The sequence below is a fragment of the Meles meles genome, chromosome 1, assembly GCF_922984935.1.
Source record: "Meles meles chromosome 1, mMelMel3.1 paternal haplotype, whole genome shotgun sequence".
Taxonomy (NCBI): Eukaryota; Metazoa; Chordata; class Mammalia; order Carnivora; family Mustelidae; genus Meles; species Meles meles.
Genome location: NC_060066.1, coordinates 202,004,562 through 202,018,207, shown reverse-complemented (window position 1 = coordinate 202,018,207; position 13,646 = coordinate 202,004,562). Strand labels below are relative to the sequence as shown.

The following is a 13,646-nucleotide window of genomic DNA, read 5'->3' as shown; positions in this document are numbered from 1 at the left end:
TTCTATTTAGTAATAATAGGAGAAGAAGGAAGATTAGAAAATCAGAATGACAATTCTCCACTTGAGAATTCAAGGACACATGGAACTGAAGAACTGAATCACACTTAATATAAATAAATCCAGTGGCAAAAAATATTCTTATAGTAGCTACCAGTTATAACAGCTTGAAAGGATATGTCTGTTTTCAAGTACAGGTGGGACTGATTCCTGTTCTTGGATCTACAGATACCCATTATGTGATTTGGCATTAGTTATTTAGCTTCTCTATAATCCACCATCTTTAATGGACAAAATAGTTAATAATAAAAGTGCCATTTATTATTTTAAAGTTTGCAAACATCCTAAGAAAAACTAAACTTTTAAAAATATATCAGGCCCATCAGGACAGAAATCTGCTCTTCTCAATTAACACGGCATATAAGAGCCCACCTAAAGCTTTAAAATGAGGAAACATAAAACTAGTCTTAAAATGTGGTTTAGCTCCAAAATCTCTTGAGTTGTCTCTCAATTCCAGACAAGAATATTGATTATGACTGGTCCAAATAAAGCAAGGATGAGCTTTGACCTTTGGGCCCACTCAGGTCTTATCCTGCCTTACTCTAAAGCATCAAGTCACCCACACATAGTAGAAGAAATGACTTTTTATCTTGTGTTGTTTGGAAGAATTAGGATCCAACGTCCAAGGCTCATCCCCACTTGGCCTTCATAACCCAGGAAAGAAAGCCCTAAAAAGAGTAAGTCACAGAAAAGCAATAGACAGTACAGCAGGATAATGGAGTGGATGAGGGAACCAGATGGGGAAGGCCAGAAAGAGTAGTTGATGAAGATGAAAAGAAAGTACAAGAAGCAAAGTTGATAACAGGAACCTGGGCTGGACCACACCACCAACAATAGTCTTGCTGTTATCTCCACTGACACAGTTTTGGTGACAGACACAATAATTCTGTTGGCTGCAACCAAGAACATGAACTAGTAAACTTTCCATCCTACATTTCACCTCTCTTAATTACACAGCAGACAGAATCCATTATTCATCAATGTATGTGAGCTGTAAACACACTTCATAAATGAACTTAAGCATTTTTATAACTTGATTAATATGACAGGAGCCACAAAACTGTTACAGGCTTCAAAAAGAGGATAGTCATTCATCTGCACAAATTAATGAGCATTACTCCATGTTGGATGCAGTGGACAGAAATCTTACTCCTGGAAGATCCTCTTCCACCAACTCTAGAGGGCAGCCAAGACAAAGAGAGTATCAAACACAACAGGTGATGATTCACTGTAGTTATATTATCACCAAATTTTATAAGACTATTTACTTTAAGAGTATTTACTGCCTGGTGCACAGAAGAGGCATGGTATTACTAACTTGTACAGAGCAAGAAAAGCAGATATGGGCAAAGTTTCTCCACAATTCTAACAGTTTACTGTATGTGAGTCCTCCTGGCACTAGTTTCCAACTCCTCTGCTGGGGTTTTTAATGCACTGATTATGACAGCTGAGAATACAGCTTATTCAAGGAGGATTCAGAAGCCTGTTTTCTTCAGTGGTTTTAAAAAAGAAATAAACAAGTGTTTCTGATGATAGTGCTAATATTAACATAGAGCTGAACCCACAAAACCACAAAATTTATGGTTATGTGGACATGCAATATTTTTTATAAACTAAGACTTCAGCTTTGAAGCAATGTAGGAAAGTATATTCACATATGCACATTAAATAACACTGAAGCTTGATATAGCACTTACTAGCTACCAGGTACTACTCCAATTATTTTCCATATATAGTAAACTACTCTTAAAACAAACCTCTAAGGCAGGTAGTATTATTAACACCTCCATTAGATATATGGAGAAATTGAGGGACAGGGAGATTAAGTAACTTTCTAAAGGTCTCCCACTCATAATTTAAACACAGTCAGATTTAGGTGTATAAACTTTAACTTTTACACACTCTACTTCTCATGAAATGGAACATCCCTCGTATTTTCAAACAACTGTTGACAGTCAAAAGAAATTTTTTCTAAGGCTCAAGGGATGTGGTGAGACCTTTATCCAACTGCCCTAATGGGTGGCATATCCTTCAATCGTAACATTCCTGGTAACAGCAATTACTTCACAAAATTCATGTTTATTATACAGGAAAATAAATTTCTTCTACCTACAAGACTCTAATTCCCTATCTCCCTTAAAGTAACTGATACCTGTTCATACGCTTTTACTTCCTTGGTACAACATTTAACAGACCTTTTACTCAAACTCACTGCACAAGAATTTTGTAAGGACAGGCTGTCTGGAGCTTATTTTTCACTCTTGAGAAGTTCCCTCCCTTCCTCATTCTCCCTTTCCCCTTCCCCCATACAGGAGATTCTACTATCCATAGGACTAAAAAAGGTGTAATGGCTGGAAAGGCAAAGAAAAAAAAAGAGAATGTACTAAAGAAAGAAATAAAAAGAGAAATAAAAAATGAATGTACTCTCTCCTAACCATTCAATTGTAAATTCAGAATTAGATCTAATAGTGGTACAAGAAATTAAAAATCTGTGGGTGGACATGGCAGCAAACTACACGTGAATGTGAACGGGCCTTCCCGAACTGCTTGCAATGCTTCTGAATCCCTTTTCCTCTCCACCAATCAAACTCTCTAGGATGCTAGATGGAAGGAGAGTATAAGCCATCTAGTCTAACCACATACCTAAAATTTAAATCTCTTATTTGACATGCCCTTTAGGTTACGACATTTGAGCAACCAAAGACACAGTCCATTTCATTATTATATGGAGTTCTGACTTTCCTTCTACTGGCTCCAAATTTTTCTCTCTGTATCATTTTCCCTCCGGTCCCAATAAATATTCCTAAAATCACATTAATGTCAAATCCTTCTTCCACAGAAGTGATAAATCTCTAAGTTATGCGGAGACATCCATCACTGCCAACCTTCACACCAATGTCTATTTTTTGTTCAAAGCCAATTACTATGCTCCATGCCCTGTCCCTCCAACCAACATATTAAATTCCCTCTTTAGTTTTCTCTCAATATGGTCCCACAGTTAAGTCTCACTAAACAGAGAACCAAACACAAATGCCCAGGAGGTGTCTCCCTAGAATGTACCTGGCCTCACTCAATATCTGTTGCTAAATGAAACAGCAACATCTCTCTCTTATTCTGGCTGACTATATTTCCATTAATAAAACCAAGAATAACAGGAGCTGTTTTGTCAGCCACATTTTATTACTGATTGGTACTGAGTTATAATCTCATAAAACCCTTAGTCTTCTTTATATATAACCTGGCAACAAGTCATGTTCTTCACTTTTGTGTATACGCTCAGAGCTGTGTAATTAAGTTCAGATAGGGAACTGTGTATGTTGTTTCTTTGAAAATGTATTTGGCTAATTTCAACCCATCATTTCAGACTGTACAGATACTTCTGGATTCCAAATGTATAATACAAGGTCAAAACCACATAACCATCAGCAAATTTGACAGGCATGTCATTAATCCAAGTCACTGATGAAAATGCCAGAGAAGGCTAGGTAGAGAAGGGAGGAATCATGTACAAGATAATTATCGTCCCCAAACTTGATTTCAATCTGTTTTAAATCTTTTGTCTTTCAATGGCCCACTAGTATGCCAGGAGAATGGCAAGGGAAAGAATCAGCTCTCATTTGAAGTGGTACTTTGTGCAACTTTTCCAAAGGGCTTGGATACATTTATAACAGAGGCTGAATTTAGAGTACTCGTGATAGCTAACTTTCACTGTAACACTCTAGAAACCAGAAGGAAAATGTTACCCCTTGGAAAATCCTTCTAAAGATGTGATAATTATACCATTACCTAAAGTTTCCTGGCCAATAACATTAGGAATAAATGTTTTTTGAGTATGTTGGTAATTCTATCACTTTTCATGACTTCACTCTTTCTAAAATCATCAAAAGACAAGGGTGTCTCTAAAAAACTACATAATGATTTGATGTTCTCTGAAAACTACCCATTCATTTTCAGCAACTAGAAAAATCATATTCAATCACATTAGTTCTTCCTATGTGGAAAAAACTACAGACTAATTATTATTTTGCAAAGCAATAAAAACTATATCAAAAATATGCTTCTGAAATCCCTAGCTTTCTGCAATATATAGTTCAGCCTCCTGGAGGAACAGTAAGATTTGCAATTATGAATTTTTTAGGTTAATATCTTCAAAAATTCTAAAGTACTTTCGAGAAAAATAACAGTGCTATAATTTTCTCACAAGTTGTAAGGGAATAAGCAGTGAAGAGTCCACATAATGGGATATCATTCACGTATCAACCAGATACTCTGCTGACTTACACCAATTTATAACGAAGGCTATTACTTTCTAAATTCTTTCTGTACCTTCCCTGCATGTGGCCAATATCACAAAATTTATGTTTCATTAAGAATTAGAAGATGTAAGCTCTAGAGCTGAGTTGTCCAATACAATAGCCACTTGCCATATTTGATGACTTACAATGAAAGACTCCGTTCTTCAGTTGCACTGCACATTTTCAGTGCTCAATAGCCCCATGTGGACACATGTGTCGTGAACAACACAGATACATTAAAATTTTCACCACCATTACAAAAGTTCTACTAGATAGTAGTGCCATAGAGGATTATGTCAGATGGAAGGAAAAACCCCCAAGGATTCTGTTCAGGGACAGGTGTTCTGTCTGTTCATGCTGCAGACTCTGAAAAATGAGCATCCTTGTAGAATACTTTGCTCATAGGTAAAAACAGGGTGAGAAAGGAGGGAAAGATAAGCAGGTTATGTCACTGTTAAAGAAAATTGACATTTACCCAGAATCTACTATGTGCCAGGGACTCTGACAGGCAGGTACTCTGATCCTCATAACCCCCTTAGGAAATAGGTGCAGTTGTTGTAACACTTCAATATTTTATCACTTATGAGCATATTTTATCCATTCCCCAAGATAAGAAATCTGAGGCCCGAAGTTAGTTTGTAATGAAGCTAAGATTCCCAGTTATGCCAACTCCCAACCTGTTTTTCTTTACTATCTCTGCCCTAACCCTACAACTCTTAGATGATTAAGGCACTAGATAAACTGCCCATGACTGACTTGCATTAAGCTCTGAAAAATCTAAGAGGACTGGTCATAAGGCTGCATAAAAGCTTGATCTTATTTCCAAGTAATATCCACTAGACTCTGATATGCCAAGTCTGACCCCAGAGACAAACCTCTAAGCTTTCATCTATTTTATTTTCCAAATCTAAGAAACTGCCTAGAGCAATACAAATATTTCTCTGTCAGAAACTAAGACTTCAAATGTAACAACACAAAAACCTTGAAGGGTCATAATGAAAAAAATTAAAAAACCAAAAATAAGCCAGCTGTTTTCTTTTCTTTTAATCTTTTAGCAAAAAGAACAAAACTACAACAGGAAAACATACACAGTTTCAATGCTGTTTGCCACTAGGTAACATATTTCCTTGATGTGAAATACTGTCAAGCTTTATCAAGATTTAGTTTACACTAAATCCAATTACTTCGAATATGGCACACTGTTCAACATTTGTCAATATTATGGGAACTAAAATCATATATCAACACACTGCAAAATATTTTGTTCTATGAACACTTTTAAATACCAATTCCCTGGTCTTTCTCAAAATGCAGACTACTCAGCCATAGACTATAACCAACACTTGATCTCTGTTGTGAAACCCAAAAGTAAAATAAGGACAGGAACACAAGTAACTTTAAACCACAACTACACAAATTTCAACAACTAAACATGAAATTAATAACACAAGCCAGAATCTACATTATACCAAGTGACTTGCTTTACTTATGAGTGTACGTTCTGTTCTTTCTGTTTCTAATTACCTTGGAATTTTCAAACATCAGAGTAAAAATAGTTGCCATATTTCTAAAGCCATGGGTGTCTGCATATAAAATTACTTCGTACTTCTTCTTTTACCTTGTAAGAAAATAGTCTAATCTAAAGCTCTCTTCAGGCTACAAAATGCAAAAAGAATGGAACATCCTAATTAATCTGAAAGAATCCCTGTAAAAGCCTAAAACTGAAAAACTAATGGTCTTGGAAGAAGACACGGCTTACATAATTCTAACTGGAGCATGGTATCCCTGACTTGAAGCACTCAGTAAGAGCTCTAGCTGGCCACACATAAAGATACTCTACCTAAAAGTTCCAAGAAATACATTCTATAAGTTTCTTGATCCTATTCAACTAAAAATATAGACTATCCAGATGTTGTTTCATTTCAATTCAGTTAACTTCATTTTACAAAGAAGAAAAAAAAAATATACACATAGGTTCTAGATTAATAAACTGGACAATCGTGTTTTCATTTCACAAGCAATTACCTCCAATTAGCTTATCTAACAGTATTTTTATTCTTTTAATGTTTATAGAACCAATGGTTACTAAGGAGTCACAAAAACTTAACGTATTTACAGCTGGACTTTAGAAACAACAATCACAGGAACCATCATCCAGCATCAAATTATTGTATTTAAAAAAAAAAAAAAAGATCAAAGCATGAAAGGATATGTGGTCAGAAAGGCAGCCACTGATGAACAATTCAATAAAGGAGAAATAAGAAATCTATAGACTAACTATTCAAAGCTAATTCTAACCCCTGATTTAATTCTGGCCAAAGAAAACAATTATAGATGAAAAAATCATTTGTGCCTTCAATTCACAACAAACCAAAAATAACCTAGGACATAGATGTTTTACCCTTTAAAAATGTATTCTCTGTGTACCACTCAATGTTTTTTTACCATTTGCTCTCATTATACAAGTTTCTATGTATAATGTTTTTGTTTTGTCTTAGGAGCATCTCCTTCTCTATGAACCTCTACCTGACTGACTTTCTTTCTTTTTCTTTTCCTTCCTTCCTTCCTATCTTCCTTCCCTTCTCTTTTGATACATCAGATGGCGATGTGAGGAGGAGCATAGGGAGAGGGAAAGAATCTCAAGCAGGCTCCATGCCCATCAATGGAACCCGACATGGGGCTCGGTCTCACGACCCTGAGATCACAACCTCAGCCAAAAACCAAGAGTGGGACACTTAACCAACTAAGCCACCCAAGGAGCCCCTCTACATGACTTTAGATTTGAGGAGAAGACTGTTTTAAATACAAACTTCAACCATTAATTTTCAAATGGGAAACAGTATCATCTCCATGGGGGTTATTTGGAAATATGTGAAGGTGTTTTTTGTTTTGTTTTGTTTTTTAATTGTCACTGGGGGAATTCTACTGGCATTTAGAGTCCTAAGGTTGCTAAATGAACTGCAATTTACAGGAAAGGATTTTGTAACTGGTTATCCCACCTAAAATGCCAATGCCTATTCCATACTACAACAAACCAAACTGGACTGTACAGCCATGGCTAAAGCAGAGCAAACTCTTCCTACCAATTCGCCCTCTGCCACACCACGGCTTCAGCTAGCTCCCACTCCGCAGTGTCACTTCAACTCAACTCCCGGCCCTCCCTCTCCTAGTTTGCCAAGGGGACTAATTCCTACTGCTGCCTCCACCAAAGTTATAGGTTTCCTTACTCCATTCTCTCTGGTGTTATGAAAAATTTTTAACTGCTATTTAGAAAGGAGGAATGCCAGAGTAAAAAGCAGCCAGCTATCTGAAGTTTTTGTATCCAAAAGTAACACTCTGGATTTATGATCCGTCTCAAGAATCGATCTTCAAGAACTTGTGTCAAAATGTAATTATTTTCCTTGCTAATGAATAAATAATAAGTATATACACATAGAGAGTTCTACTTTTATTTTTTTTTTTAAGATTTTATTTATTTATTTGACAGACAGAGATCACAAGTAGGCAGAGAGGCAGGCAGAGAGAGAGAGGAGGAAGCAGGCTCCCTGCTGAGCAGAGAGCCCGATTCGGGGCTCAATCCCAGGACCCTGGGATCATGACCTGAGCCGAAGGCAAAGGCTTTAACCCACTGAGCCACCCAGGCGCCCCGAGAGTTCTACTTTTCTAATGGTTGAAACATGCCATAACTTCACAAGCATCGTCCCATAGCTAAATAACCAATCTGCCAAAACTTTCTTGAGTCATATGACACATGAAAATCATTTCAGAAATGAAATCAACCTTTTCTCACCAAGACTCCTTTAAGTTTTCCTTGGTTTTTGGAATTAAAGAAGACAAAGAGTATCACAAGACTTTAGGCTCAGGAGAAAGTTCAGAAAACAAATTTTCCTAAAGCAGACTTTTTTATAAAGGCTTAACTATAACATCCCTATTTGAGGACCAATGCAATTCAACAGAAATTATAGAAATACTCAGCCTTATAGAAGGAGCTTAGAAATAGTTTTTCTTAATCAGTAGTTTCTTTCTACTCTGCTTCTGGAGCAGAGATCTCCCAGGTTTCTCTGTTAGGAGCAGCTCTCTGGCTTGATCCCTGACTAAAATTTAAGCCTTGCTTCTATGACCGTTGACTAAATGTTTTATAAAATTTATAACCAACCTTTTTATCTATGGGCTTATATTCTTTTCAATTATTAGTAATCAATCTAGAATTGTAGTATATGCCAAACACTGCTAATCACTGTCCTTCCATTATCTCATTTACTCTTCATATCAGTCCTAAGATGGGTACTAGTAATATCTCCATTTTACAGATGAGAAAACTGAGGCTGAGACTAGTGAATAAATTGCCCCAAACCACTCAGTTAATAAGACTCAAACCTAGGGGGGGCGCCTGGGTGGCTCAGTGGATTAAGCCGCTGCCTTCGGCTCGGGTCATGATCTCAGGGTCTTGGGATCCAGCCCCGCATCGGGCTCTCTGCTCCGCAGGGAGCCTACTTCCTCCTCTCTCTCTGCCTGCCTCTCTGCCTACTTGTGATCTCTCTCTCTGTCAAATAAATAAATAAAATCTTAAAAAAAAAAAAAAAAAGACTCAAACCTAGGTCTAGTTGACACCACACTGCAAGCTCTTAAAGTACTTTAACAACACTATCTGTTGATACTAAAAAATACCCGAATTTTATGTCTTCATCTAACTCAAAGAATTGCCATCCACTTCACATAACCATATCTCAGTTCTCCTGCAAAGTGTCCTTAGCACCTCAGAATCTGCTTGGTTTTACATCATCTAAATTGAAAAGACTTTATTTTGAGAAATAGAGCCTTATATTAAATCACTGGTAGACAATGAAATCCTGCAATTACACCAGGTCCATTTACTCAGTAATAAGAATTCTAACTATGATTAACACAGGTAAACAATGGGTAACACTTCTTTCATTTTATCAAACCATGCTAGGCTGCATAACAGTACCAAAAAATAGCTACCACTTATTGCTGTTTACTTTGTGTCAGATGCCTAAAGAATCTTATCTCTAAAACGGAGGGCATTTATTCCCGTTTTGCATATGAGGGAACTGAGCTCAGAAAAAGATCTGTTTAACCCAGCTGGTTGCACAGTAAAGCTGGTAATATGAACCCAGATCTGTAAGGTCTAGGCCCTTTCTACTGTAGCAAGAGAAAATGTTTTAGGACACTCTGTAAGAAGCTATTTGGAGGGAAAAACCCTGCAAGGTTTTTCTTTATCCTAAATCACCTGCTCTAGTATATTCCTGCTAAAGAAATTAGTGTCAGCATATACATTTTTGAATTTTAATTTATATAATTACTTCATTTAAAAAGAACCAACTGGCTACAAATATTAAAATTAAATAATGTATTTATTTTCTACGTATCCTGAGAATAATTCTATGAAACAAATGACTATGTATTTCTGTTAATTTGATATTAGATCTAAGTTAGTAACTGAGATTAAGTGGTTTTAGAAATACTAATGCTATTTTATACACATCAATACAAGTTACATCAGAATGTTAACAGAAAACCCTTAGAATGTTGCCTGTTCCAGTCAAATTTAAACAATACATATAACCAGAAAATCTGTGAGGGCTTACAATACCTGAAATTTTTCAGGGTTCCCTAAATTGAGAGCAATTATTGTTTTGGGGAAAAAAACCACTTTATTATTTTTAAATTGTACCATTAATAGAAGGGAATGTGTTCGTTAATAACAAAATGCCGTGAAATTAGTGAAGGACAAAAAGAACAGAATCACAGGAGACTGGAGCTACTCTTAAAGAGCAAAGGTTGGGTGGTTCCCTGGAATGGCAGCATTCTAAGGGTCAGCAGCTACTAAAGCCCCCACCTATTAGTTGAAGGTGATAGTGAAGGGGCAAGGGTACAGTACCTGGTGATGGGCAGGTCGAGGCCCCGCTGCAAACTGAGAAAAGGAGGGAAAACAAACACAAAAGGAAAGGCACAAAGAGTCAGAAACACCACAACAAAAACCAAAATGTCACACAATATGCCAAAAGAAAAAAACCCACAAGAAAAGAAAAAAAAAAAAAAAAAAAAAACACAAACAGTCAAAGCTTTGCTGCAGGACAGTGACAGACAGGTACTAAGATTCAACAGGTTAACACCACTCCAGCTATAGTTTGCCATTTATCAGCTGGGAGAGAAACAGCTAAGCTGTTAGGCACGTAAGGGTATCTCTCTGATAGGAATATTTAAAAAAAAAAAATCCTAAAATAAAGCAAAAGAAGGTTTGAAATACTAAGTGATTATATTAAGACAAACATGAAAAAGTCAAGGGTGCTTATGCAACTGATACAGCTGGAGGAAATGGAGAAGTTTTTATATTATAAGAAATAGCCAGGAGGTAATTAAAATGTCCAACAGGAAATAAAGAATGTTAACAGGACCGATTTCAAACTCACTTTAGTTTAATGGGTATCTCACACATGAAATGGAAATTTCAGTATCTTCCTTTATTTGTTAAAGAATAAAATTTTATTTATATATCTATAAATATACAAATATATTTATAATATATAAACATATATTTAAATATATAAATTACGACATATATATTTAAATACAATTAACTAGTGAAATTTAATATCAGGCATACCAAAGCAAATAGCTGGTGAAGAAGATCATCCTCTAAAATGATTAATCAAAGTGGTACTATTATAAGCTCAGGAAGAAAAAAGAGTGAAAGAAATCAAATCTCTCAGTTTTTATACACAAGAGCACAACACTGTCCATATGTGCCTACTGCTATTTGATACTGAAAATAAAAAGAAACAAAAAAATATAACTCCTTAGCCCAACAGAGTGCTTAAAAGCAGGTAATACACACACTCTTACTTTCCCTAACATACAATGAAAGAAAAAGCTTTCCTACCAATAAAATTTTAAATACTAAACTTGTAAGATCAACTAATTCTTCACTAGACCATTAACTAGACTTCCAGTGTGATTTCACTAAAAAAGACAGAGAAAACTATTCGGGACATAGTGTCATGTACTGGCTACTAACACATTAACTATTGCAATGTTAATGACCCCCTTAATAGTGAAAAGAAAATATTTACAAAGCAGTTTTGAACGCAAACCACACAGGACTTGAATGGAATACATTTAAGAAACTGAAATATGTCTTCAGTTATTTCCTAGAAAGCCTTCCTTCTGTTAACTCAACACTGCAGGTGGATCAGACTGAAGATTGCCTAAGAACCAATCCCTCATACTCAGAATTTAAGTTACATGCAAGAGATGTGGAATTATTCCCCAACTGCTGTTATTTCACGTAAATAATTTTCAAAAAATTGCAGTGGAGCACGTGCCACAATGTAGGAGATGGCTGATGACTGCTTTATTAAGAGTTCTTCTTAGAAGCTAAAACATCATCTATTTTTCAAGTAATGAAAAGTGTCCTAAACACAATTCAAAGTTTTTCAGCATAAATTAACGAGCCCTTGATGACCTGTATGATTAGAGTGTGTTAGGTCAGCCATTATATCTGCTATCTACTGTAAAAGAGTTTTTTAGAATGATGATAAGGGCACCTTTACTTCGTGAACTTTTTCTCTTCATAGAAACTGAGGTCTTATATTTTCAGTTTTCCAATTATGAAAAGAAAACAGATCATACCTCTACTATGGACACCAAATTTCAAGAATAGGCAATACCACCCATGTGGTATGAAAGTAGGGGGTGGAAGTGAGATGTTTCTTCATGACACTTTTGAACAAAATGAGAGAAGGGCCACGTTAAAAAATTAACCTGAGTACAGCAGTACCTGTCTTATCACTGTTCCACAGAAAGGTCTCATATCTAAGGCTCTAAAATAAAAGTTGCAACTTCATATATTTGGAAGGTTCCAGTCAAAAGAGAACTTTCTATGAGCAAGAGGAGTACCTTATAAAATTACACATATATTATAAAAAAAACAACAACAAAAAAACAAAAAAAGACACAAGTTAGTGGGAAAGTACCCTAGTCTATTTTGCACTAGTCACCATTGGCTATTGAGCTTTCCACTTGGAATGACAACAGTCTTAATCCTATGGGTAACTGTAAGCAACAGAACAAACTGTAGTCGCTGCTGGCTCATATTAAAAATAGAAACATTTATTTCTTCCTTTTATTTTTTAAGGGGTTTTTAGATGGTGAGGACTGTAGATATTAAGGAAAGCAGCCTTCTGTGAACTTGGATCCAATGTTAATGCCACCCACCCACCCATTCACTCACTCTTAGGTGCACAGTTGGCAATAGGGCATGGCCAACATAACAATGCATCTTTGGCATCTTTGGCACTTAGAACCACAAAATATAACCAGTGGATACAGGTTACTGCAAAAGCCAAACTGTTCCCCCCTTCCAATGAGGCATTTAATAGATACTTTGGAGGCTATTTAAAAATAAACTATTTTTTAAAGAGTTCCAGTATAACCAGAAAATGGAACAGATATGTAACTAACCAGTACCTTTTTGCTTTTAAACAAATTTTCAATAATATGAATTTCACTAAGATACTATACATCAACTAGAAATATGGACACATAGATAACCTGAAAGAGGGAGGGGGTGCCACGTGAAGCCACTTGGATTGCAAAGGCAGCTGTCCAGGGAAGAACAGAAGAGCCTAAACTGTGCAATTGCCAATGGCCCATTAATGCAGAAATAGAATGGAGTAAGCTTCAGCTGCTCTACAAAGCCAAGGGAAGGATCCCTTCCTCAGTGCAACAGCTTACCTCTCCTCACCAGTTGAGATAGCTGTGGGATGGATGAGACTAAACTATGGCAACTTGGGATGTAGAAAGAAAATGCAATCCTGTCAAATTTCATATCCCAACTTCACCCTCCCAGCACCAACACAAATGAAATAAAGAAAACTGGACCCAAAACAACAAGCAAGAGTAGTCTAGGGTTTGCTAGTCTTGCACTTGTTTTGGGATATGTAATGGGATGTTATGTGTGTGGTTTTTAGTAATGGGGGTGGTAATGGTCACTAGCAGAGCAGATGGCAAAAATTGCATAGAGGATAGTATCTGAAGAGTTTATGACCACAGAAACATGGCTGACAACTACAGACAATTTCCTCTTTGATATTCAATTATAAAAAGGAAAGAGGGAAAAAGAAGCCTTGAAATTTATCTTTTAATATCAAATTTATCTGAAAGGGATATCCCTCTTTGAGTTTAAAATAAAGAAAAATGTAAACCCCAAATTACTCCTGTCTAATTCCCAATCAAGAAGTCCCACCCAATTTGTTATTCTTTTCCCCGCTA

The 13,646-nt window shown here is 36.2% G+C and overlaps 1 protein-coding gene across 21 annotated transcripts in view; it reads right to left on the bottom strand.

Annotated features, from left to right (window-relative positions):
- Nucleotides 1-13,646, bottom strand: part of EIF4G3 (eukaryotic translation initiation factor 4 gamma 3) — a 362,972-nt gene that overhangs the window by 160,312 nt on the left and 189,014 nt on the right. For 13 of the 21 annotated variants that reach the window (XM_046002289.1, XM_046002331.1, XM_046002445.1 and 10 more), the window contains one exon: nucleotides 10,255-10,287. The exons of the other annotated variants lie outside the window; for them this stretch is intronic. In XM_046002289.1, the coding sequence (XP_045858245.1) occupies nucleotides 10,255-10,287 (33 nt within the window). The remainder of the gene's footprint in view (nucleotides 1-10,254; nucleotides 10,288-13,646) is intronic. 21 annotated transcript variants of the gene reach the window in all.